At 44.3% G+C, this 26,467-nt stretch overlaps 1 protein-coding gene across 1 annotated transcript; it reads left to right on the top strand.

The window, feature by feature from the left end:
* The first annotated feature begins 81 nt into the window (after nt 1–81).
* On the top strand, nt 82–26,198 carry LSM12 (LSM12 homolog). The gene is made up of 5 exons (XM_056548101.1): nt 82–302; nt 5,483–5,616; nt 22,148–22,257; nt 23,676–23,802; nt 25,480–26,198. The coding sequence occupies exons 1-5, from the start codon at nt 182–184 to the stop codon at nt 25,570–25,572; spliced, it is 585 nt and encodes a 194-aa protein (XP_056404076.1). The 5' UTR covers nt 82–181; the 3' UTR covers nt 25,573–26,198.
* The last annotated feature ends 269 nt before the right edge of the window (nt 26,199–26,467 follow it).

Raw genomic sequence — 26,467 nt, forward strand, 5'->3', positions numbered from 1 at the left:
GCGGTGGACGCGCGTGCCGCTTCCAACATGGCGACGACGACTTCCGCCCGAAGAGGGGGCGTGGTTACGTCGCGTCACTAAGGTGATTTCCCGGCAGCCCCCGCGCCTGACGCTGGCTTTTAAGGTTGCGCGCTGAGGTCGGGGCGGTAAAGCACGTCACGCACAGGCCGGCTGGAGGAAGATGGCGGCTCCGGGGGAATACTTCAGCGTCGGCTCCCAGGTTTCGTGCCGGACATGCCAGGAGACGCGGTTGCAGGGCGAAGTGGTGGCGTTCGATTACCAGAGCAAGATGCTGGCGCTCAGTATCCTTATGGAGGCGGAGAGGACGGGAGGGAAAGGGGAGTCGGAGGCTGGGGGAGGGGGCAGTACACACCAAGGTGCTGCCTATGGGAGAGCTGACAGCGTGCAGCCAGCAGGTGGAGGCACCGGGCGGGGAGGGGGCGATGTCTCCATGCTGCTCACAGGGCATTGGTGCCCACCGGATGGTGTGCACACTGTACAGGCCGGTGCCAGCTGTCTCTGCTATGTTGTGGGCCCTGTGTATAGAGAGGAGAGCTGTGCACCCCAGTGTGTCCCCTAGAGTGCCCATCTCCATGGGGCTGATGTAATGGTGGGGAGATGCCTCTGCCATGTTGTGCCCCATACTGTGCCCATCTCCATGGGGCTGATGTAATGGTGGGGAGATGCCTCTGCCATGTTGTGCCCCATACTGTGCCCATCTCCATGGGGGCTGATGTAATGGTGGGGAGATGCCTCTGCCATGTTGTGCCCCATACTGTGCCCATCTCCATGGGGGCTGATGTAATGGTGGGGAGATGCCTTTGCCATGTTGTGCCCCATACTGTGCCCATCTCCATGGGGGCTGATGTAAAGGTGGGGAGATGCCTCTGCCATATTGTGCCCCATACTGTGCCTATCTCCATGGGGCTGATGTAATGGTGGGGAGATGCCTCTGCCATGTTGTGCACCATACTGTACCCATCTCCATGGGGGCTGATGTAATGGTGGGGAGATGCCTTTGCCATGTTGTGCCCCATACTGTGCCCATCTCCATGGGGGCTGATGTAATGGTGGGGAGATGCCTCTGCCATGTTGTGCCCCATACTTTGCCCATCTCCATGGGGGCTGATGTAAAGGTGGGGAGATGCCTCTGCCATGTTGTGCCCCATACTGTGCCCATCTCCATGGGGGCTGATGTAAAGGTGGGGAGATGCCTCTGCCATATTGTGCCCCATACTGTGCCCATCTCCATGGGGGCTGATGTAATGGTGGGGAGATGCCTCTGCCATGTTGTGCCCCATACTGTGCCCATCTCCATGGGGGCTGATGTAAAGGTGGGGAGATGCCTCTGCCATATTGTGCCCCATACTGTGCCCATCTCCATGGGGGCTGATGTAATGGTGGGGAGATGCCTCTGCCATGTTGTGCCCCATACTGTGCCCATCTCCATGCAGTTCTGTCATCCCTTCTTATAATGGGGAAATACCTCTGCCATGTTGTGGGTCCTCCTATATAGATGAGGCCTGTGCCCCATAATGTGTCCATCTCAGGAGGGTGGTGACCCCATGATATACCTCTGCCATGTTGTGGGTCCTTTAATATAGAGTGTGGTGCACCCAGGTGTTTGTCCCCTAGTTGATGAAATGTTGGGGAGATGCCTCTATGTTGTGGGCCCTGTATATAGAGGAGAGTGCTGTGCGCCCAGGTGTTTGTCCCCTAGTTGATGTGATGGTGGGGAGATGCCTCTATGTTGTGGGCCCTGTATATAGAGGAGAGTGCTGTGCGCCCAGGTGTTTGTCCCCTAGTTGATGTGATGGTGGGGAGATGCCTCTATGTTGTGGGCCCTGTATATAGAGGAGAGTGCTGTGCGCCCAGGTGTTTGTCCCCTAGTTGATGTAATGTTGGGGAGATGCCTCTATGTTGTGGGCCCTGTATATAGAGGAGAGTGCTGTGCGCCCAGGTGTTTGTCCCCTAGTTGATGTGATGGTGGGGAGATGCCTCTATGTTGTGGGCCCTGTATATAGTGGAGAGTGCTGTGCGCCCAGGTGTTTGTCCCCTAGTTTATGTAATGTTGGGGAGATGCCTCTATGTTGTGGGCCCTGTATATAGAGGAGTGCTGTGCGCTCAGGTGTTTGTCCCTTAGTTGATGTGATGGTGGGGAGATGCCTCTATGTTGTGGGCCCTGTATATAGAGGAGAGTGCTGTGTGTCTAGGTGTTTGTCCCCTAGTTGATGTGATGGTGGGGAGATGCCTCTATGTTGTGTGCTCTGTATTTAGAGGGAGTGTTGTGCCCCATGATGTGATTTATAGGGGTGGTGGCCCCATGTGATTCCTCTGTTGTGCGCCCTAGTGTACGTTCCCCTAGTGTGTCCATCTTAATGGGGGAGATGCCTCTGCCCACTCTGTGCACTGTTTTTAGAGGGGACAGTTGTACCCCATACTTGGTTCATCTCCATGGAGGGCTGAGAGCCCATGTGATTTGGGGAGATGCCTCTGTAATGTTATGGGTTGTCTATAAGAGGGCAGGGTTGTGCCCCATACTGTATGTTGTGATCCCATGTAATGGTGGGGTAAAGCCTCTGTTGTGGACCCTCTATCTAGATCAGTGTTTCCCAACCAGGGTGCCTCCAGCTGTTGCAAAACTACAACTCGGCTGTCTGGACATGCTGGGAGTTGTAGTTTTGCAACAACTGGAGGCACCCTGGTTGGGAAACACTGATCTAGAGTGGTGTTGTGTCCCATAATGTGTCCTAGTGTGTGTACATCTCCATGGGGGAGGGGGGTTTGTACTGGACATCTTGTGTGGATCAGGTCAGGGGTCGTGGCTGGGGCATTGCATGATGGGAAGGTGTGAAATGATGAGAGGTTCTCAGTGCTGCATTGTTGGCCTCCATTGGGTTCATTGTGGTGCCAGGATAAGGGGCATAGTGAAGATGTTGCATTTTTCAAACCTTTTTTTACAGGGTTTTTCCACCAGGTTGCCTCCACAGCTGTTGCACAACTAGTGCTAGTTTTAGTTTTGCAACAGCTGTAGGCACATTGGGGACCTGTCCTATTAGTTTGTCGGTTGGTTTCGGTCTGTTACCCGTGGGTGGACTGGCAGTTGTCTCTGCTTGTAATCCCAACGCCTGCCATGTGCCTACTGGATAGGGGATAGGTATCTGATCGTTGTGATCCCTGCTGATTACAGTAATGGGGGTACCATGCCCCCTCTCCTGTGTGTATAGTGGGCAGACATGTGTCCTGCTGCAGCATTCAGTCCTAAGGACTAGGGGGAGATTTATCAAAACCTGTGTAGAGGAAGAGTGGTGCAGTTGCCCATAGCAACCAATCAGATCACTTCTTTCATTTTTCACAGGCCTCTTTAAAAAAAAAGTGATCTGGTTGCCATGGGCAACTGCGCCACTCTTACTTTACCCAGGTTTTGATAAATCTCCCCCTAGGTGTAGATAATACCGCGCTGTCCTGTCGCATTGACTGCACATCTGACCACTGTTACATTCACTCTCCCATCCCTGCGACCAGATCCTCACTCCCTGTCCTGTGGATACCTGACGAATGTTGGTGGGAGAATTACATTTTAGGGTATGATCACAGGGAAGGCAAATGTAAAGCACCTGTGTACACCCTAAGGGTATTTTCTTACTGTTATCTGCTGTATTATGGCAAATTCAAGGGCTTTTCCAGGACAACAGAGCTGCCTTGGCCATGGACAGGTGTGGTGCTTTTTCTAGGGGTATTAAAAAGCAGCCATGTCTTGCTCTTCCCCTGCATTACCTTTAGGCTTTTTAGTAAAGGCTGCTACTAGAGATGAGCGAACTTACAGTAAATTCGATCCGTCACGAACTTCTCGGCTCAGCAGTTGATGACTTATCCTGCATAAATTAGTTCAGCTTTCAGGTGCTCCGGTGGGCTGGAAAAGGTGGATACAGTCCTAGGAGACTCTTTCCTAGGACTGTATCCACCTTTTCCAGCCCACCGGAGCACCTGAAGGCTGAAATAATTTATGCAGGAAAAGTCATCAACTGCCGAGCCGAGAAGTTCTTGACAAATCGAATTTACTGTAAATTCCCTCATCTCTAGCTGCTACCTCAAGAGTTCCATAGAAAGTGATGGACCCGTTGACTTCAATAGTGTACTGTTATATTTTTCCTGTATCAGCGAATACCTGTTCTGACTCACTGTGGAGTCCCCGTGTTTCCCTATAAACTGCATGACCTACACCTCCCCCGTTCATAGGGAAACATTAAGGTCATGGGGGTCTCGCACTTTCATTGTCTGGCCAAAGTCGCCAAATTATTTTGGCTTCTCTTTTTAATGTAAATATAAGGTCTTCTGAACAGGAATACCCCTCTCCTACAGTGGTGTTTCCCAACCAGTGTGCCTTCAGCTGTTGCAAAACTACAACTCCCAGCAGGCTTGGACAGCCAAATGCTGTCTGGGCATGCTGGGAGTTGTAGTTTTGAAACAGCTAGAGGCACTCTGCTTGTGAAACTGTCCGAAAGTGATGGTATACTTAAGTGGTGGCCGAGTACCTTATAATAGGTGGCATCTACTCTGATCCTGTAAGATGAATCCATGCTGCAAGGCTGTCTGGGCATGCTGGGAGTTGTAGTTTTGAAACAGCTGGAGGGACACTAGTTGGGGGGGGAAAAAACTCAAGGGCTGCTGTACACAGGTCAGATATACTGCAGTGTTGCTTGCTGAAAATTGCAGCATATTACAGTAGCAGCTTTGGGAATAAGATCTGTACTCAGGGTAAGTTCACAATCCACGTGGATTTTATTGCAGCTTCAGATATATTTTTAACATATTTTGCACCTATTTCCAGTGCCTAATCTGTACCGTAATTGACAGCTTTGCAGACTTCCCCTGTGGAATCACATGCAGGAATATAGTGGATAGTTATATGCTTAAAGGAGATAATCATATGAAAATGAACTTATCCCCTATCCGCAGGAGCTGATCGTGGGGTCCAACCGGAGTACTGCAGTTTTCAATGTAAACTAAATGACTGACTACTACAGCCTAGTGCTGGGTCGTATACTGTTTCATACCGAATACCAGTAGGTTTTTCCTGCACTATATGAATTTTTCCGTTGGCGCTTTAAATGAATGAGATGCGACTCGCGGCAAGCTGTCATCTCCCCTGCAAGCGCTAAAAGCCTGTATTTAAGCGCATGCAGGAGGAGGTGACAGCTTCTGGCTTGCAACGTAATCCGTTCCAGCGCTACGGCCGGTGTGAGGTGGAATTTTGCAACCTCACACCGGCATCTCATTCATTTAAAGCGGCATCTCATTCATCATTCCAGCAACAGTTCAGTTGATAACTATGCAACATCTTGTCCGTCCAGTAGGTGGTGCACTTTTGGGTACAGTTATGTTTTCTTCCTGTGCTGCTTGCCCAGTTTGGTCACACTCCAATTTCTGTTGGTATTGTCTGCCATGTGTGCTGTGCTTTCCTTAACCATGATGCCTACAGAGTGCCCCTCATCTAGTGGAAAACCCAACCATGCGGACATCCTCCTGCTCAACCTGCAATATGTGTCTGATGTAGAGGTGCTTAATGACCGCACACAGACACCTCCGCCTCTAGCCTCCCTCAATATTAGCAAGGTATGTAGTACACCAGTATCGGAATGCTGCCTGTTCACTTTCCTTACACTGCGGCTCCTAATAGATCTACTAAAAGGGATTGGATTTATTGAGCACTTTAGGTTTGCCCTCTTCTCTAAATCAGGGCACATGCTCGGCACTCACTCCACTCACTATCTATGGTGCTTAAGACCATTCCAGGCCTATGTGAATATAGTGGTGGCTGATCACGTGCGCTGCCACTCCATCTCTGTTCTTGTAATCTGTGGTGAACTGGGCGCTTTTAATGTATTTAATATCTTGAAAATTAGCAAGCGGTAGATACAAATGTAAAGGGCTATCCGACTGCCTTAAAGGGGTATTCCAGGCAAAAACTTTTTTTTATATTTCAACTGGCTCCGGAAAGTTAAACAGATTTGTAAATTATGAGTATACAGATATGTGTATCTCAACCACAAAAAATGAGCGAGGTTAACTAAAAGCTCTCCCCCACAGAGATGTAAAATAATAAGAATAGGATATTAGTCCTCAGCTCAATATCAAAAAAGATTAAATGAGGATGTCTGGTATCAATAAAAGGAATAAAAGGATATAATGAAAATATAGTATTATATATTAAATAGTGCATTCCCGCAGGGCCCTACGGTGGCGCACAAATGGTTAAGATACAATAAAATATGAAAGTGCAGTAGATTGTTACACTACAGAGTGAACATATATAATACTGATAACACTCTCAATAGCAATGTATCTATTATGGCTGCCAGCCGTATAATGATACACTGGATGAAACTGTTGCATATAGTGTTACATTTATCAGAGTGATAGTGTATCTGGTGTACACAAAGATAGAATAGGAACGATCCTCCTGGAAAGGAAATGGCTTGGTGTCAAAGAAGCTTTCTATACAATAGATATACAAAATTTCCTGTAAATGGTGAAAATGGCAGTCCTGTAGATGGTAAAGTTGTGTCCTGTAAAATAAATCCTAAGATTGTCCTGAGAAAATGTCCTGTAATATAATCATATGCTGTAACAGATATGGCATGCAGATCAGTTTGTATGATGGATAGTGAAGCTAGATCGCTGTTACCGCTTTTTCCACTCCACAATCAAGTGGTCTGCAAAAGAAATATAGCTGGCACAGTTGTGCCACTCACCGCACCGCTGGTGGACAGATGGACAATGGTCAGATGCGCTCTAGCCGGGGCGGCGTGATGGTCGCAAGATGTGCAGCCGCTCTCACCGGCGAGCTGTCCCTTGGCGTCGGACGCGCTATAGCCGGGGCGGCGTGATGATCGCAAGGTGTGCAGCCGCTCTCACCGGCGAGTTGTCCCTTTGCGTCTGACGTCACAGATCAGCTAATGGCAAGTCAGCTGACCTTGTGCGGGAGGCTGGTGAGCACTGGATGACGTTGGATGTAAATGGTACATGTAGATAGAAGTAGTATTCCAATGGTGGAGGGTTCTATACCGGTTTAGCAGATGGATTTCGATGCAGAACCATATAGTAGGTGTATGATGGATGGTAAATGGATAAAGTCTCTGCAGAGAGGAACTCTCCGATAAGTGCTTGTATAGTCGCAGCTGTAGTGTGAACTGGACAAATATGCAAGGCTCAATCAGTCACCAAACGCGTTTCGGGGTTCAAAGCATATTAGTAGTACCCCTTCAGTGGTGTATGACCATATGCGGTCCCTACTCGTTTTTTATTAGCCTCCAAACAATTAGGATTATGTCTAAGACCAGGTAAGGAATAGTGTCATGAACTCTGACTATAGAGTAAGTAAAAAAAATCAGACATGGATGATAAATCTAGGTAAGAAAATATACCAGCACGGATTCCTATAGTATATCAATAAATAGTACAAGAAATAATAAAAAATAATTTATATGAATCCATTACAAAATAAAAAATATATAGAATATCACATTAATAATAATAATAATAATAATTTGTATAAAATAAAAGATAAAAAATTGAAAAAAGAAAAAAAAATGAAATAAAGATAAAAATAGACATAGAAATAAAAATAATAAATAAAAATGAATATAAATATAAAAAAATGTAAATAAAAATTAAAATGTATAAATCAATAAAAATACAAAATAAAAATGATAACTATGAAAATGCAAATAAAAAAGAGACTATCATTGATAAGTGAACGAGAGACCAGGGAACAATACAGGAGACCAGGGGATGGCATATGAGAATATATATAACAAACATCAAATGGGATATTATTAAAGAAAAACCAAAAAGTTTTAATTAGAATTGAGGCCTTTGGGTTCAAGACTTTCAAAATCGAAGATTTTTTGAGCTTCAGCTCTAGACATATTTGTTAGAGTTCATGCCACTATTCCTTTCCTGGTCTTAGATGTAATCCTAATTGTTTGGAGGCTAATAAAAACGAGTAGGGACCGCATATGGTCATACACCACTGAAGGGGTACTACTAATATGCTTTGAACTCCGAAACGCGTTTGGTGACTGAGCCTTGCATATTTGTCCAGTTCACACTACAGCTGCGACTATACAAGCACTTATCGGAGAGTTCCTCTCTGCAGAGACTTTATCAATTTACCATCCATCATCCACCTACTATAGGTTCTGCATCGAAATCCATCTGCTAAACCGGTATAGAACCCTCCACCATTGGAATACTACTTCTATCTACATGTACCATTTACATCCAACGTCATCCAGTGCTCACCAGCCTCCCGCACAAGGTCAGCTGACTTGCCATCAGCTGACCTGTGACGTCCGACACAAAGGGACAGCTCGCCGGTGAGAGCGGCTGCACACCTTGCGATCATCACGCCGCCCCGGCTAGAGCGCATAAGACGCCAAGGGACAGCTCGCCGGTGAGAGCGGCTGCACATCTTGCGACCATCACGCCGCCCCGGCTAGAGCGCATCTGACCATTGTCCATCTGTCCACCAGCGGTGCGGTGAGTGGCACAACTGTGCCAGCTATATTTCTTTTGCAGACCACTTGTGTGGAGTGGAAAAAGCGGTAACAGCGATCTAGCTTCACTATCCATCATACAAACTGATCTGCATGCCATATCTGTTACAGCATATGATTATATTACAGGACATTTTCTCAGGACAATCTTAGGATTTATTTTACAGGACACAACTTTACCATCTACAGGACTGTCATTTTCACCATTTACAGGAAATTTTGTATATCTATTGTATAGAAGGCTTCTTTGACACCAAGCCATTTCCTTTCCAGGAGGAACGTTCCTATTCTATCTTTGTGTACACCAGATACACCATCACTCTGATAAGTGTAACACTATATGCAACAGTTTCATCCAGTGTATCATTATACGGCTGGCAGCCATAATAGATACATTGCTATTGAGAGTGTTATCAGTATTATATATGTTCACTCTGTAGTGTAACAATCTACTGCACTTTCATATTTTATTGTATCTCTTAACCACTTGTGCGCCACCGTAGGGCCCTGCGGGAATGCACTATTTAATATATAATAAATACTATATTTTCATATCCATGTTTTCCTCTATTGATACCAGACATCCACCATTTAATCTTTTTTTGATATTGAGCTGAGGACTAATACCCTATTCTTATTAGATTTGTAAATTACTTCTATTAAAAAATCTTAATCATTCCAACAGTTATTAGCTTCTGAAGTCGAGTTGCTGTTTTCTGTCTAACTGCTTTCTGATGACTCACATCCCAGGAGCTGTCCAGCTCCTATGGGGATATTATCCCATCATGCACAGCTCCCGGGACGTGACATCATCCGGCGCCAGTTGATATATAAAAAAAAGTTTTTGCCTGGATAACCCCTTTAATGAATACTTCTGTTCACTTTTTACAGAAGAGAAAGGAAAAGGACCTCCATTAGGGAGGGAGCCTATTGAATCATTTGCATGTGTCTTTACAGAGGAAGAGGTTCTAGGTTTGTCTAAAGTGAAGACAAATAAGTCACAGGGGCCTGATGGGATACACCCAAAATTAAGAGCTTGGTGGTGAGCTAGAAAAACAGTTAACAGATTTATTTAACCAATCACTGATAACAGGAGTCGTCCCGGAAGATTGGAAATTAGCAAATGTCGTGCCCATTCACAAGAAGGGTAGTAGGGCAAAATCAAGCAACTATAGGCCAGTAAGTCTGACATCAATGTGGGAAAATTAATGGAAGCCCTACTAAAGGATAGAATTGTGGAACATATAAAATCCTGTATATTGCAAGATGAGAAAAACATGGGTTTACTTCAGGGAGATCATGTAAAACAAATCTTATTGATTTTTTTGATTGGGTGACTAAAATAATAGATGGCGGAGGGGCAGTAGACATCGCATATATAGATTTTAGTAAGGCTTTTGACACTGTCCACACAGAAGACTTATCAATAAACTACAGTCATTGAGCTTGGACTCCCATATTGTTGAGTGAATTAGGCAGTGGCTGAGTGACAGACAACAGAGGGTTGTAGTTAATGGATATATTCAGAGCAAGGTCTTGTTACCAGTGGGGACCTCAGGGATCTGTACTGGGATCAATTTTGTTTAATAGCTTCATTAGTGATATTGCAAACATTTCAATAGTAAGGTATTGGTCTTTTGCTGATGACACAAAGATATGTAACAGGGTTGATGTTCCTGGAGGGATCCGCCAAGTGGAAAAGGATTTGGAAAAATTTGAATGGTCAGAACTCTGGCAACTGAAATTTAATGTGGATAAGTGCAAGATAATGCACCTGGGGTGTAAAAACCCAAGGGCAGAATATAGGGGGAGATTTATCAAAACCTGTCCAGAGGAAAAGTTGCTGAGTTGCTTATAGCAACCAATCAGATCGCTTCTTTCATTATTGAAAAGGCCTCTGAAAAATGAAAGGAGCCATCTAATCGGTTGCTATGGGCAACTCAGCCGCTTTTCCTCTGGGCAGGTTTTGATAAATCTCCCCCATAGAATATTTGACAAAGTCCTGACTAGAGATGAGCAAACTTACAGTAAATTCGATTCGTCACGAACTTCTCGGCAGTTGATGACTTTTCTTGCGTAATTAGTTCAGCTTTCAGGTGCTCCGGTGGGCTGGAAAAGGTGGATACAGTCCTAGGAGACTCTTTCCTAGCACTGTATCCACCTTTTCCAGCCCACCGGAGCACCTGAAAGCTGAACTAATTTACGCAGGAAAAGTCAACTGCCGAGACGTTCGTGACGAATCGAGTTTACTGTAAATTCGCTCATCTCTAGTCCTTACCTCTGTATCTGAGGAGAGGGATTTAGGAGTAATTATTTCAGAAGACTTAAAGGTAGGAAAACAATGTAATAGAGCAGCAGGAAACGCTAGCAGAATACTTGGATGTATAGGGAGAGGTATAAGCAGTAGAAAGAGAGAAGTGCTCATGCCGCTGTACAGAACACTGGTGAGACCTCACTTGGAGTATTGTGCGCAGTACTGGAGGCCGTATCTCCAGAAGGATATAGATACTCTAGAGAGTTCAGAGAAGATACTAAACTAGTACATGGATTGCAGGATAAAACTTACCAGGAAAGGTTAAAGGACCTTAACATGTATAGAAGAAAGAGACAGAGGGGATATGATAGAGACTTTTATATACATAAAGGGAATCAACATTCCCTGGTTGGACTTGGACGTATGTCTTTTTTCAACCATACTAACTATGTAACTATGTAACACAGTAGAGGAGAGCATATTTAAAAAAAACTACCACAAGAGGACATCGTTTTATATTAGAGGGGCAAAGGTCTCTGCAGTAATATCAGGAAGTATTACTTTACTGAGAGAGTAGTGGATGCATGGAATAGCCTTCCTGCAGAAGTGGTCGCTGCAAATACAGTGAAGGAGTTTAAGCATGCATGGGATAAGCATAAGGCTATCCTTCATAGAAGATAGGGCCAGGGACTATTCATAGTATTCAGATTATTGGGCAGACTAGATGGGCCAAATGGTTCTTATCTGCCAACACATTCTATGTTTCTATGTAAATGCCTAAAAAGACTTTAATATTAAAGCCAAATGAATGATCTTTAACCATGGGCAATACATTTAAATACATAGTAAACACACGGTTTAGTGCATATATATTATATATAATCCACACACCCATATATATGGGTGTGTATATTAGTGTGTCTTTTATTAGAGAGACTTTTCTGCTTCCTGTATGGTTCCATAGTGTTGTAGCAACTGATGTCTTTGTACACTAGGGTTGTGCTTAATCTTGCACACCTATAGAATGTTTGTATATTGATGGCATGCTTTGGGCCCAAGCATTTGCATTGACAGGCTAAAAATACACCAAATACCAAAATCATGAACTCCTGTTGTAACCTGATGTCCATAAAGCAAAAAGAATCTTTGGATTTATTATATACGGAATATGGAAACTGAAAATATTTAGTGATACATTTTGTCAGATTACTCCTATTTTGTATATCATGTTACCTGTGTAGAGGGGCAATGTCACTTACCTTGCGTTCATTCATTTTAAACATAGAAACATACAATGTCAGCAATAACCTGTCAGCCTGTCTAGACTGCCCAATATTCTGAATAATATAAATAGGCCCTTGCCCGATCTTATATGAAGGATAGCCTTATTCCTATCTCTCTTACAGTCCTGGCCGCAAATGTTGGCACCCCTGGAATTTTTATAGACAATTGTTTCTCACAGAAAAGGATTGCAGTAACACATGTTTTGCTATACACATGATTATTACCTTTGTGTATTGGAACTAAACCAAAAAAGAGGGAAAGAAGCCAATTGGGCACAATGTCACCAAACTCCAAAAATGGTCTGGACAAAATTATTGGCACCCTTAACTTAATATTTGGTTGCACACCCTTTGGAAAAAATAACTGAAATCAGTCGCTTCTTATAACCGTTAGTGATTCGATTTGTCATGAACATAAATGAGTTCAGTTTTCAGGTGCTCCGGTGGCTGGAGACTCTCTTCTAGGAATGTATCCACCTTTTCCAGCCCACTGGAGCACCTGAAAGCTGAACTAATTTATGCAGGATAAAATCAACTGCCGAGCCGAGAAGTTGAAGAATCGAATTATTGTAACGTCACTCATCTCCAAAAACCATCAATAAGCTTCTTACACCTCTCCGCCGGAATGTTGGACCTCTTTCTTTGCAAACTGCTCCAGGTCTCTCTTATTGGAAGGCGAATTTTCCCAACAATTTTAAGATCTCTCCACAGGTGATCAATGGGATTTAGATCTGGACTCATTGCTGCCACTTCAGAACTCTCCAGCGCTTTGTTGCCATCCATTTCTGGGGGCTTTTTGACGTATGTTTGGGGTCATTGTCCTGCTGGAAGACCCAAGATCTTGCACACAAACCCAGCTTTCTGACACTGGGCAACCCAAAATCCGTTGGTAATCCTCAGATTTCATGATGCCTTGTACACATTCAAGGCACCAAAACAACCCCAAAACATCATTGAACCTCCCCCATATATCACTGTAGGTACTTTTCTTTTCTTTGTAGCAAACATTTGAGTGATCCAGCTCACCTTCCCTTATGTACAGTGCTCGGACCAGTGCCCGGCAAGGCATCCAATATTGAAGAAAGTACGGAGGGTCCAGCACTTTGTTGTGAGCAGCTTTATTGAAGATACATCGCACCATAAAAACGAGTCAGTCAGGCATGTTTCGAGCGCTCTTCCTCGGCCCAAAGAGGTCTTGCGCTCGAAACAGGTCTGTCATTTTTATGGTGTGATGTATCTTCAATAAAGCTGCTTGCAACAAAGTGCTGGACCCTCCGTACTTTCTTTTCTTTGTAGGCCTCATTCCGTTTTCGGTTAACAGTAGAATGATGTGCTTTACCCAAAAGCTCTATCTTGGTCCCATCTGTCCACAAGACGTTTTTCCAGAAGAATTTTAGCTTAAGCTAATTTTGGCTAAATGTAGTCTTGCTTTTTTGTCTGTCAGCCGTGGGGTCCTCCTGGCTCTCCAGCCATAATGTATCATTTCATTTAAATGTCAATGGATAGTTCGCGCTGAAACTGATGCTCCCTGAGCCTGCAGGACAGCTTGAATTTCTTTGGAACTTGTTTTGGGCTGCTTATCCACCATCCAGACTATCCTGCGTTGACACCTTTCAAGTCTTCTCTCCCGTCCATGCCCAGGGAGATTAGCTACAGTTGCATGGGTTGCAAACTTCTTGATAATAATGCGCACAGTGTACAAACACAAATCTAGATCTCTGGAGATGGATTGTAACCGTGAGATTGTTTATATTTTTCCACAATTTTGGTTCAGGTTCTTTCTGTTGTCCATGCTTAGTGTGGCGCGCACACACAATGCAAAGACTAAGTGAACTTCTCTCCTTATCTGCTTTCAGGTGTGATTTTTATATTGCCCACACCTGTTACTTGCCCCAGGTGAGTTTAAAGGAGCATCACATGCCTGTAACAATCTTATTTTTCCACAATTTTAAGTGTTCCAATTTTGTTCAGCCCATTTTTCCTTTTTTTTTTTTTCCCCTCCTGCCTTTTTTGGTTTACCGTATATACTCGAGTATAAGCCGAGTTTTTCAGCACGATTTTTCGTGCTGAAAACACCCCCCTCGGCTTATACTCGAGTGAACTCCCCCAGGCTGTCCGGGCTTGCTGGGAGTTGTAGTTTTGAAACCTCCGGAGGTCCGCAGGTTGAAGACCACTGCGGCGTTCAACATCATCCAGCCCCCTCTCACCCCCTTTTGTTCTGTACAGTACTCACCTCCGCTCGGCACTGGTCCGGTCCTGCAGGGCTGTCCGGAGAGGAGGTGGTCCGGTGGCATAGTGGTTCCGGGCTGCTATCTTCACCGGGGAGGCCTCTTCTAAGCGCTTCGGGCCCGGCCTCAGAATAGTCACGTTGCCGTGACAACGACGCATAGGTGCGTTCATTGCCAACGTACTTATGCGTCATTGTCAAGGCAACGCCTCTATTCCGGGCCGGAAGCGCGGAGAAGAGGCGCCCCCGGTGAAGATAGCAGCCCGGACCACCTCCTCACCGGACTACCTCCTCTCCGGACAGCCCTGCAGGACCGGACCAGCGCCGAGCGGAGGTGAGTACTCAGAACTAAAGGGGGTGAGAGGGGGCTGGATGATGTTGAAGGCCGCAGTGGTCTTCAACCTGCGGACCTCCGGAGGTTTCAAAACTACAACTCCCAGCAAGCCCGGACAGCCGATGGCTGCCCGGGCTTGCTGGGAGTTGTAGTTTTGAAACCTCTGGAGGTCCGCATGTTGAAGGCCGCAGTGGTCTTCAACCTGCGGACCTCCGGAGGTTTCAAAACTACAACTCCCAGCAAGCCCGGACAGCCGATGGCTGCCCGGGCTTGCTGGGAGTTGTAGTTTTGAAACCTCTGGAGGTCCGCAAGTTGAAGACCACTGAGGGCGAATGATAAGAGGATGATGAAGGGGGGGGGTGTGGGGATGATGAAGGGGGGTGGGGATGATGAAGGGGGGGGGGTGTGGGATGATTACAAGGGGATGATGAAGGGGGGATGTGTGGGATAAGGGGATGTGTGGGATGATGACAAGGGGATGATGAAGGGGGGATGTGTGGGATAAGGGGATGTGTGGGATGATGACAAGGGGATGATGAAGGGGGGATGTGTGGGATGATGACAAGGGGATGATGAAGGGGGGATGTGTGGGATGATAAGGGGATGTGTGGGATGATGACAAGGGGATGATGAGGATGTTAATGACGGGTTTGGATGATGACAGGGGGGGATGAGGTATTTCCCACCCTAGGCTTATACTCGAGTCAATAACTTTTCCTGGGATTTTGGGTTGAAATTAGGGGTCTCGGCTTATACTCGGGTCGGCTTATACTCGAGTATATACGGTAGTTTAAATACAATAATGGTAAAGAAATTGAGGCTCAGGGTCATGAATACTGGATTAAACAATATTTATTAAATATTAGGATATGTGATCCGTGACTCACAGGTCCCTTGTGGGTCAGCAGGGACAAAAGATACAGTAATAAAATACAATAGATAATATTGAAAATAAAGCTCATTAAAATGGATGAATAACTTAAAGGGTAGCTCTCGCATCATGTTTTTTTTTCTGTCCCTGCCTATTGCCCTTCTATCCCTAACACCCTCCCTGCCTTTATTTTTATTTTTTTACTATTTTAAAAATGGCATTTAGTCTGCCTGGTAGTGTGCTCACTACCAGGCAAACTTCCCCAGCAGGCACCACGTCACTGATGCCTGCTGGGGGGGCCAACTTCTGCCCTTAGTTCTCCTAACAGGGTGCCTCCAGCTGTTTCACCACTACAACTCCCAGCATGCCCTGACATCTATTGGCTATCAGGGCATGCTGGGAGTTGTAGTGGTGAAACAACTGGAGGCACCCAGGACGGGAGCTTCATGGGGGAAGGAGTGAGCCGGGAGCCGATGCGGGAGTGAGTAACATCCAAACACGTCCCCCCCCCCCCCCCCCCGTGCCCCCCTGTACCTTGCAGCAGCGCCCCCATCCCCCCCCCCCACCTTGCAGCAGCGCCCCCCGTACCTTGCAGGAGCAGCCACCGCGCCCCCCGCACCTTGCAGCAGGGCCGTCGACGAGTGTGGGAAGCCGATGCGCAGCCCTGGCTGTTACTGCGCCTGCGCAAAATTTCGACTGATGCCCTGCCGGAATCAGTCGGAATTTTGTAGTGACGTCACTCTGCACTACATTCGGCCACTAGGAGGGCGCCCCCTAGTGGCCGAATTTCAAATTGCTTTTAACAGGTTTGAAAAGCATTTTTTTTTTTTATAAAAGTATATTAGAGATATGTTGTAGTACTTAAGTACTACAACATATCAAAAATAATTTTTCATGACAGTGCCCATTTAAAGAATATTGCATAAAAATATTGCATAAAAATAGCCACACGTCTGAGTAATCCAGCCTAAATGGATTTATAAAATCTCTTGGTTAAACAATTGCACCAGTCTTTTAGTCCAGGTAGAACAGGAAATATAAAAATGCTCAGGGTACAGTGGTAAATTGTAAATATGCTGTATTAAGGATAGTTTGTAACCACTGATAGCAGTGTCCTGGTATACTTGTGATATAGATTGATGTCCCGGCTTTCTGGGCAGAGAGCCCACTGCTAGAGACTCTGCCATCTCACAGAGGCAGCGGTGGTGGTGGGCTTCAATACTGGGGACTGCAGCGCTTCAATTGTACATTACATTCGCATATATCGTACCTTGTACGTGGGTGAGTACAGTTGGTCTCAGCTCTGTTTTGTAGGGAAGGTGTTGTTAGAGACTCGGCCGTCTCAAAAATTACAGCAGTGATAGTAGGTCCGGTCTCTTGAGAGCTGCAGAAATATTCCCAATTCAGCCAGTGGAGAAGCAGCGTCCTCGTGGCCATGTGCAGACTGCATGCTTGACTAATTCTGTAAAGGGCAATGGCTTTGTATCCTGTATAGGAACTGGATGGTGTGGCACTTGGATTAAAGCTGGACGCGTTTCAAGTCCTCCATAGGACTTTTCCTCAGAAGCTTTAACATAAGTTCCAAGGGTCATTTAGTGGGATATTTATTTAAATTGCTCCTACTCCTTTTTTGGGAGGACTTCACATCCAATTAAGCAAAAATGGGATTTGGTGGGAACTGTGGAAAAGTTTGATATGAACTTCAAAATGACTTTGATAATTAGTAGAATTGTTATCAAATAATGTATCAAATTTGTGCATACTGGTTATAAAATTGATTAATTGCAATATAGTGGTTATAAAATTGCAATATAGTGGTTATAATATATGAAAATAAAAGGTTAATGAAATAAAGTATATAAATGAACACATGTGAATCGCTGAAAATAGAAGCATTTATGCTGTGGCAGAAATATGTAGAGGTGTAGAAAATGTGATCCAGCCCTATTAATAATTGTGCCAGTTTGCACCGCCATTGACAGTGTGGATTTATTGTGTGATATATATCTACGTAGGAGAGGGGCATGCTGGGACAGGTATTTGTTTGGTGAATGTGGTACTAACATATATGGTGTTGTAAATCCACACTGTCAATGGCGGTGCAAACTGGCACAATTAATAGGGCTGGATCACATTTTCTACACCTCTACATATTTTTGCCACAACATCAATGCTTCTATTTTCAGTGATTCACATATGTTCATTTTTATACTTTATTTCATTCACCTTTTTATTTTCATATATTATAACCACTATATTGCAATTAATGTGTCAATTTTATAACCAGTATGCACAAATTCTATACATTCTTTGATAACAATTCTACTAATTTTCTACTACTTCATTTTGAAGTTCATATCAAACAGACTTTTCCAGTTTCCACCAAATCCCACATTATTATTATTTTTTGCTTAATTGGATGTGACGTCCTCCCAAAAAAGGAGAGATGTATATAAATATCCCACTAAATGACTCTTGGAACATATGTTAAAGCTGCTGAGGAAAAGTCCTATGGAGGACTTGAAATGCGTCCAGATATAATCCAAGTGCCACACCATCCAGTTCCTATACAGGATACAAATCCATTGCCATTTACAGAATTAGTCAAGCACGCACAGTCTGCGCATTGCCACGGCCACGAGGACGCTGCTTGTCCACTGGCTGAATTGGAAATACTTCTGCATCTCTCAAGAGACCGGACCTACTATCACTGCTGTAATTTTTGAGACGGCCGAGTCTCTAACAGCACCTTCCCTACAAAACAGAGCTGAGACCAACTGTACTCACCCACGTACAAGGTACGATATATGCGAATGTAATGTACAATTTAAGCGCTGCAGTCCTCAGTATTGAAGCCCACCATCACCGCTGCCTCTGTGAGATGGCAGAGTCTCTAGCAGTGGGCTCTCTGCCCAGAAAGCCGGGACATCAATCTATACCACAAGTATACCAGGACACTATCAGTGGTTACAAATTATCCTTAAAGTAGTAGTCCGGCGCGCACTTTTTTCCTTTTATCCCGTCCGGGCTGCAAAATAAAAAACACACTTTCTCTTACCTGCTAACGAGCCCCTGGAGCTCCGGTACAGGTGTTCGGTCCCCGGGCTGTATTCTTCTTACTTCCTGTTAGTCCGGCACGTCACACGAAGCTTCAGCCTATCACCGGCCGAGGCGGGACATCGCTGCAGCCGGTGATAGGCTGAAGCTCCGTGTGACGTGCCGGACTAACAGGAAGTAAGAAGAATACAGCCCGGGGACCGAACACCTGTACCGGAGTGTACCGGAGCTCCGGGGGCTCGTTGGCAGGTAAGAGAGTGTTTGTTTTTCTTTTATTTTGCAGCCCGGACGGGATAAAAGGAAAAAAGTGCGCGCCGGAGTACTCCTTTAATACAGCATATTTACAATTTACCACTGTACCCTGAGCATTTTTATATTTCCTGATCTACCTGGACTTAAAGACTGGTGCAATTATTGTTTAACCAAGAGATTTTATACATCCATTTAGGCTGGATTACTCAGACGTGTGGCTATTTTTATGCAGCATTCTTTTAATCTATTTTAATGAGGTTTTATTTGCCATATTATCGTATTTTATTACTGTCTATCTTGTGTCCCTGCTGACCCACAAGGGCCCTGTGAGTCACGGATCACATATCCTATTATTAATAAATATTACAGAATTCATGACCCTGAGCCTCAAGTTCATTACCATTATTTTACTTGTTCTGACACCGTGGGTAAAGGTGCCATTTGTGTTGCTCGGGTCATAGGCTACTAGTTTGATGAGAGCCTCTCCTATATTTTGTCTAGTTCCAATACACACAAAGGGAATAAACATATGTTACTGGAATCCTTTTCTGTGAAAAATACTTAATTTTCTTGAAAAATTTCAGGGGTGCAAACATTTACAGCCATGACTGTATAGATCTGTTCAGCTCCTCCTGCTCTAACATGTCGGCAGATTGTATTGTATAAATAATCTGCTCAGCTCCTCCTGCTCTAGAACATACCTGCAGATTGTACTGCATTGTATATATTATCTGCTCAGCTCCTCCTGCTCTAGAACATACCTGCAGATTGTACTGCATTGTATATATTATCTGCTCAGCTCCTCCTGCTCTATAACATAACTGCAGATTGTACTGTATTGTATATAACATCTGCTCAGCTCCTTCTGTTCTATAACATACCTGCAGATTGTGCTGTATTGTATATATCATCTGCTCAGCTCCTTCTGCTCTATAACATGATACCTGCAGATTGTACTGTATATATCTGCTCAGCTCCTCCTGCTCTATAACAGGATGTTTGCAGATTGTACTGTAATGTCACCTGTTACCTTTTACAATACACTTACATATGCATATATTATAAATTTAGGAGAGCCTAAAACCAGATCATGTTTAGGTCCTCTGATATGCAAAGCTTTTAATTCTAGTCTTATTGATGGTTTATGGAACACTGGGGAAAATTCTTTTAAATAAAAAAAATCATGGTTTGGCTCCATAGACTACGAAGTTTTTTGCGCGTGCTTCATTAGTCTATCTTGCGATGTAAACTTTTGATATGTGACTTGTTCATGACTGAACATTTAAGAACTTTAAGAACATTCCGAAGAGTATTTTTTCAACAATTGTGCTAAAAAGAAACAAATTCCTGTGCTTGCTTGACTTGCACAGCTGCTGCTCTTCTGGCCCTCCAGTCCCGCTGCATAACGCCTTCAGGGTTTGCAATGGCCACTGGTTGGCTGAGCAGGCAATTCCATATGCCATCATCAGAAATGTTGGGCAGCCGGACTAAGGTTCCATGAGGAAGTAGAGTACAGGGGTTTTCTTTTTAGCATCTGCTTGAGCATCAACAACTTGCTGGAATACCCCTTCTCTTTATCGATGGTCTAGTTTGCTGGTCATTATGGGTATACCAAATAGTCTTTAGTTATACTGCTTCAGTGCAGTAAAAAGTAGGGAGTGAAGGTCTGCCAATGGGAGCCCCCTTCCCTCTCTTAGCCACTTGGATGCAGTGGTCTCTAATGATTGCAGTGTCTAAGGGGTCTAAGGGATGGTATTGGCATTATCTCCTATTCATTCATTGCAGTGTATAGTTGACAGGTGACTATGATTTCTCATTGTGGGTGGTCTGACCACTAGGGTGCCTGTAATTGCCTGTACAAGGGGCAGCTACTTGCCCTTCCTTGCATGCACGTTCGCCCTCATCCATGGAGATGAGCCTCAGTGATGCCAGGACTACGGGACAGGACTGTAGAGGCCACTGATTGGCTTATGTGGTCACATGGTGGTCGCGGGGGGCGGGGCATTATCGGCTTATCGGCAAGGTAATTGCCGATACCGATAATGCCCAAAATCGTGATTATCGGCCATACCGATAATCGGTCGATCCCTAGTTTGTGCCTTTCATGGAACTGATGGTGGTGGCTAGTTTGCTTTTAGACCCTAATAGTGTTTCCCAACCAGGGTGCCCCAGGTATTGCAAAACCACAACTCCCAGCATGCTCGGACAGCAAAAGGTTGCCAAAGGCTGTCAGCATGCTGAAAGTTGTAGTTTTGCAACATTAGGAGGCGCCCTGGTTGGGAAACACTGCCCCCTAATTGCTATCCAATGGTGTCTGCCGCTCTTAGAAGCAAATAGAGCTGGAAGATTCCATTTTAAATGTCGTCTCCTCCATTCAGTGTCACTTTACTATACAGACCATAAAAGAACGAAATGTGTATGCAGTAAAGATACTGTAAAGCACAACCACGTGTTCTGTGTAGTAATGTTCATGTCCACCTGATGAGCGGAGGCTGGAGGACACACATGCTCGGTCACTCATAGTCATATAGAATTTGTGACATTGGGGGGAGGGGGGGTATATCAATATCTGCTTTCTATTCTTACCTTTTTGGCTCGTTTTAGAGCGGTCAGGCCGTGTGATTGCACCTTTATCCCCTTTCTGTATATTGGTGGCAAATTTTTTGCCAAACAAATTGTCCTTTAATAGGAACCTAGGTGGCTACTAGGTCAAAAAGGTAACCTCGTGTTGGTCCTAGTTCTGGGACTTCCTTTGCCCAAAGCGGTAAATTGCTAAGAGGAAGCAGATACCCCAGAGGTCCTAATTATTTCAATAGTAGGATTTTGCTTATGTATTTTGGAAATGAAATTGATGAAAGAAATGGGTTGATTTCTACATTGCATCCTTGCTTGGGAGAGTCTAATCAATGTGGGGGGGGGGGGGGGGGAGTCGTCAGACATTAAATGCTTTCAGAATGTTAACAATTGCATCTATCTTGGAACCTGGCAATAGGTATCTCTGCAGTGTCAGAAAACTCTTGGACATGATTTGCGACAAAAGTGCGGTCTTTGAGGCTATTGATGCGCCAAAGATAGAAATGCGCATCTCGTAAATTCCTGACCGCTGCATTTAGATAGCTGTTAACCGTGCAAATGAAGTAAAATCGCAGAAATGACTTTAGGCTTCAGTCGCAAAAAAGGCCCAGGGTAATTGCTCTAAAAGAACGCTAAAAACCCCATTGTGCTGCGATGTCGCCCTAGAAGTCATGTGATCGGTGAATGTTGATATAAATCTAATGCCCACCCCACAAATGTTACTTGTTCTGTAGCTGGCAAGCAGAGCTCGGTTGGAGAAGGAAGAGAAGATGAGCCAGGCTTACGCCATCAGTGCTGGGGTCTCTGTGGATGGACAGCAGCTATTCCAGACCATTCATAAGACGTAAGTGGTTTACATGTCACGGGGCGGGATTTAGGAAAACCAATCCAAATGTAATGTTCTAACCAAAGGTCCGCTGTAAGTCAGTTTTACAGACCTCACCTTCATTTGATAGCATTTGTGATTACTAAAATATTTCTAAATCGACTAATTTTACCAAAAATTACTCCATACCCCAGAAAATGTTTTAAAGACTTGGCCACTAGGTGTCACACTTCCTTGCAAACTTCAGTCTGCTGCCTATTAGAGGGATTTTCTTGTTAGCAGCTGAGACCAAGACAGAACACAGGAAGTTGTTGTAGGGCTTGGTTAGTGCTATGTGCAGGAGTGTGTGTGGACTGTGCACATCTGCCTCCTCCAGAGGACTCATGCTATCAACAAAAGTTAAATCAAGGCTCCCTCTCTGACCTCCCATATTGTTTTAAAGGGGTACTCCGGTAAACTTTTTTTTATTTTATTTTTTTATTTTTTTGATGCCAGAAAGTGATTGTAAATTACTTCTATTTAAAAATCTTAATCCTTCCTGTACTTATTACCTGCTGAATACTACAGCGGAAATTATTTTCTTTTTGAAACACAACTGTCTGCTGACATCACGAGCACAGTGCTCTCTGCTGACATCTCATTTTATGAACTGTCCAGAACAGCATATGTTCTCTATGGGGATTTCCTTTTACCCTGGACAGTTCCTAAAATGGACAGATGTCAGCAGAGAGCTCTGTGTTTCAAACGGAAAATAATTTCCACTGTAGTATTCAGCAGCTAAGTACAGGAAGGATTAAGATTTTTTAATAGAAGTAATTTACAAATCTGTTTAACGGTCTGGCACCAGTTGATTTAAAAAATAAAAAAAAACTCACTGGAGTACCCCTTTAAGCATCCCTTATGCCAGTGGTCTTCAACCTGCGGACCTACAGATGTTGCAAAACTACAACTCCCAGCATGCCCGGACAGCCAACGGCTGTCCGGGCATGCTGGGAGTTGTAGTTTTGCAACATCTGGACGTCCGCAGGTTGAAGACCACTGCCTTATGCTACCTTTTTTTTTTAAATTTAATTTAATTTTTTTTACTACTTTTGTGCATTTACAGTCTCCTTCTTGCCACGTTTCAAGACCCAGATACCTTCTTGGCAATGGGGTATTTTTATTTAAAACGGAGTGCATGGTTGGTTGTATAATATAGTTGTCTTTAACTTCAATACACAATTTTTTGCGGTTTTAAGAGTTTACCACCAAAAGTGTGAAACCAATTATAAATTGCACCTATTACTCTTCCCCCAAAGTCATGGTTCTGCATAGCCCTCACAACATACTATTATGGCAGAGGGTGGGAGGGAATACTACCCATTTGCCTCTGTGTCCCTGGTATTATTCTGTATTTGTGCAAAAGTTAACATTGTCCGTTTTTCTTTCTTTTACAGGATAAAGGACTGTAAATGGCAAGAGAAAAATATAATAGTTATGGAAGAGGTAGTCATCTCTCCTCCCTACCAAGTGGAGCACTGCAAAGGAAAGGAAGGCAGTGCACTAAGCCATGTTCGCAAAATAGTGAGTAACCTATTGCTTCGGTTTTATTTGTTACTCTTAGAACGCAGTCCCATATATACGGGGAGATTTATCAAAGCCTGATTGCTTTTGGTAACTGCACCACTTCTGCACAGATTGAACGGCATGACCGTGACGTCACGAGCCTCCGGTGCCGCAGCCGGTGTTCTAAACATACGCCGGGTGCGGCAGGGAAATTGCCTCTTCTTTGGATAGGGGATAAGATGTCTAGGGGCGGAATACCCCTTTAAGTAATTGAGTTCTAGTTTTCAACTGTTTTAAATATGAGGGCTTGTTGTTTGTGCAACCAATTTAACTTTGTAATAACACCTTTAATTTTAACACAAAACTTTTGGGGCAAAATTTAAGAGGAAAAAATGCAATTTTTTTCAACTTTTGTCGGACTTCCCTTTCGGTGAAAAAGAGATGTGCTCTTCTGTAGGTCCATATGATTACAATAACAAATTTACATAGGTTTTATCTTGCTTCTTAAAATTTTTTTTTTTAATTTGTAAAGAATGTGCTTAGAATTGTCATCTTCTTCTCACCCCTATAACCCTTTCGGGGGAATTGGGGGAGGGGTTTATTCATTTAAAGGAACTGTCACCAGTTCACCCGCGCTGTAACCCTATACACTGAGTTATAGTGCGGGTGAACAGGAGACCGATGCAGGGTCTTGACTTCTATACCTACCTGCAGTCCGGAGCCCCCATCCCCCGAAGTTCCCCCTCTTCCAGCGCTGACTTGCGCTTTGAGGCGGGCCCGCCGGCTGGATTTAAATATTCATAAGCGCTGGTCAGGTGAGCACTCGCGTGACCGGTGCTTATGAATATTTAAATCTACCCTGCAGGCTGCCTTAAAGTGAACTGGTGAGTTTTTCTTAATACTTTTAACATTTAACACACGGAGACAAAGTTGTCTGGCACAGACCTCCAGTCATTCTTAGCTGATCGGGACCCCACTCTTGCCACAGTCAAATGTATATCCGTATCTCTGACCAACCATGTAATAAGTGGAGATATTAAAAAATATATAATATTTTAGCTTGAAGGGGTCAAAGGAGTTATAGAGGATTAAAATAACAGAGCTGATTTCTTTTAGAAACAGGACCACTCCTGTACTCAGTTGGTATTGGAACCATTTATTTCTATAGAACTCAGCTACAATACCACACAAACTGAGCAGGTGTGGTGCTGTTTTTGCAAGAAATTAGCTTTGTTTTTCTACTCCTATTTTTTCCTCAAACTTGTGAATGCACATATTGCTTCAATCCCTGGACACTTAAAGGAGTACTCCAGTATATAAAAACTTATCCCTTATCCTAAGGGTAGGGAATAAGTTTCAGATCGTGGAGGTCTGTCTGCTGGGAACCCCTGCGATCTCCCAAACAGCTCTCCGTCCAAATAGCGGGTCGACCACCGCATGAAGCAGCACTATGGCAGAGCCAGGGATTGACTGACTAATGCAGTGCTACGGCTCTCCCATAGACATGTATTGATGGGGTGTGACAGCGGCCGCTTCGTCTTGTGGTCGAACACTCATCTTTCTGCACACTGCCTGGCAGGATAGGGGGAAGTTTTTATATACCGGAATACTCCTTTAATTCTTTCCACATAGTGAAATGTGTAAGTATGTGTTTTGAAAGCACTGTTTCATTCTAATTTTCATCTCTTCTTCTAGGTTGAAAAACACTTTAGAGATTTGGAAAGTCAGAAGGGGCTGCAGAGAAATGCAATCCAACCATCACAGAAAGAAACCAGCACATCCTCCTGAGCCCTCAGCCATCTTGGCCTGGCTGCCCCTGAGCTGCCTGCTCTTTATTCCACTATGATGAAATCCGTGTGAAGAGCTACAGAGGAAGGGTGGTCGACATAGGGATGGGGGGTGGGAGGCAAGTAGGGGGGTGGAACAGGGTGGTATTGGGTAGCTTTAATTTCCGGACTAGTCCCTCTCAACCACTTCCTACAACGGCCAGTTAATTCCTGGATTTTGTTTGAAGGGGGTTGAGGGGATGCAGAGCTATAGAGAACCAATTGAGGACCCCAATTTTAATTTTTTTTTTTTTTTTTTTTTTACCAGTCAAGGTTTTTCTCTCTCAATTTGCCAGTCCGGCTCCAATTCAGAATCTTCCTGAGGTCACATTTCTCCCACAGCAGTCTTGTTCTCCCCAATAATATTAATAATTTTTTTTATTTTATTTACTGTCTTTATTTGTGTTATGTTTCTCTTCTCTATCCTGTTGCTGGGGGAAATCAACCCTTTCTCAGCCACTGGGACAGGGCAGTGCTTGGCATAACTCCCTCTGGCCGTGAAAGGGTTATAAAATTGCCTGTAAAAAGGAGAACAAAAAACAAACTAAAAAAAAAACTACAAAAAACAAATAAAAACGAAAAACAAAAGTAAACTTTGTCTGCGATGTTTAATTTCTGGTTAGTGTAAAAATACAGGGTAGAAAAGGGGGCGGGGGTACTAGCAATAGGAGAGCAGCCACCATAACCTGTCCCTGCTGTTTCTGGGACTCTTGTGTCACCGATTCTGCTCATTATAAAGTTTTAGGGAGTTTATCTTATAAAGGGAAACATGACTATAGCAGGAATCCCAAGAGACATTAACAGAGGTGGAGGTTCTCAAAGGGCAGGGCTAAGGGGGTGCTTTTTTGGAATCTGCC

Source organism: Hyla sarda, chromosome 12 (genome assembly GCF_029499605.1).
Source record: "Hyla sarda isolate aHylSar1 chromosome 12, aHylSar1.hap1, whole genome shotgun sequence".
NCBI classification, from domain to species: Eukaryota; Metazoa; Chordata; class Amphibia; order Anura; family Hylidae; genus Hyla; species Hyla sarda.

What these genes read in the sequence shown, in the direction of transcription:
- LSM12 (XM_056548101.1), top strand. Translation starts at nt 182, where the DNA reads ATGGCGGCTCCGGGGGAATACTTCAGCGTCGGCTCCCAGGTTTCGTGC. An exon ending in CCTCCCTCAATATTAGCAAG is followed by an intron (nt 5,617 to 22,147) that starts GTATGTAGTACA and finishes CTTGTTCTGTAG; the next exon opens with CTGGCAAGCAGAGCTCGGTT. An exon ending in TTCCAGACCATTCATAAGAC is followed by an intron (nt 22,258 to 23,675) that starts GTAAGTGGTTTA and finishes TTTCTTTTACAG; the next exon opens with GATAAAGGACTGTAAATGGC.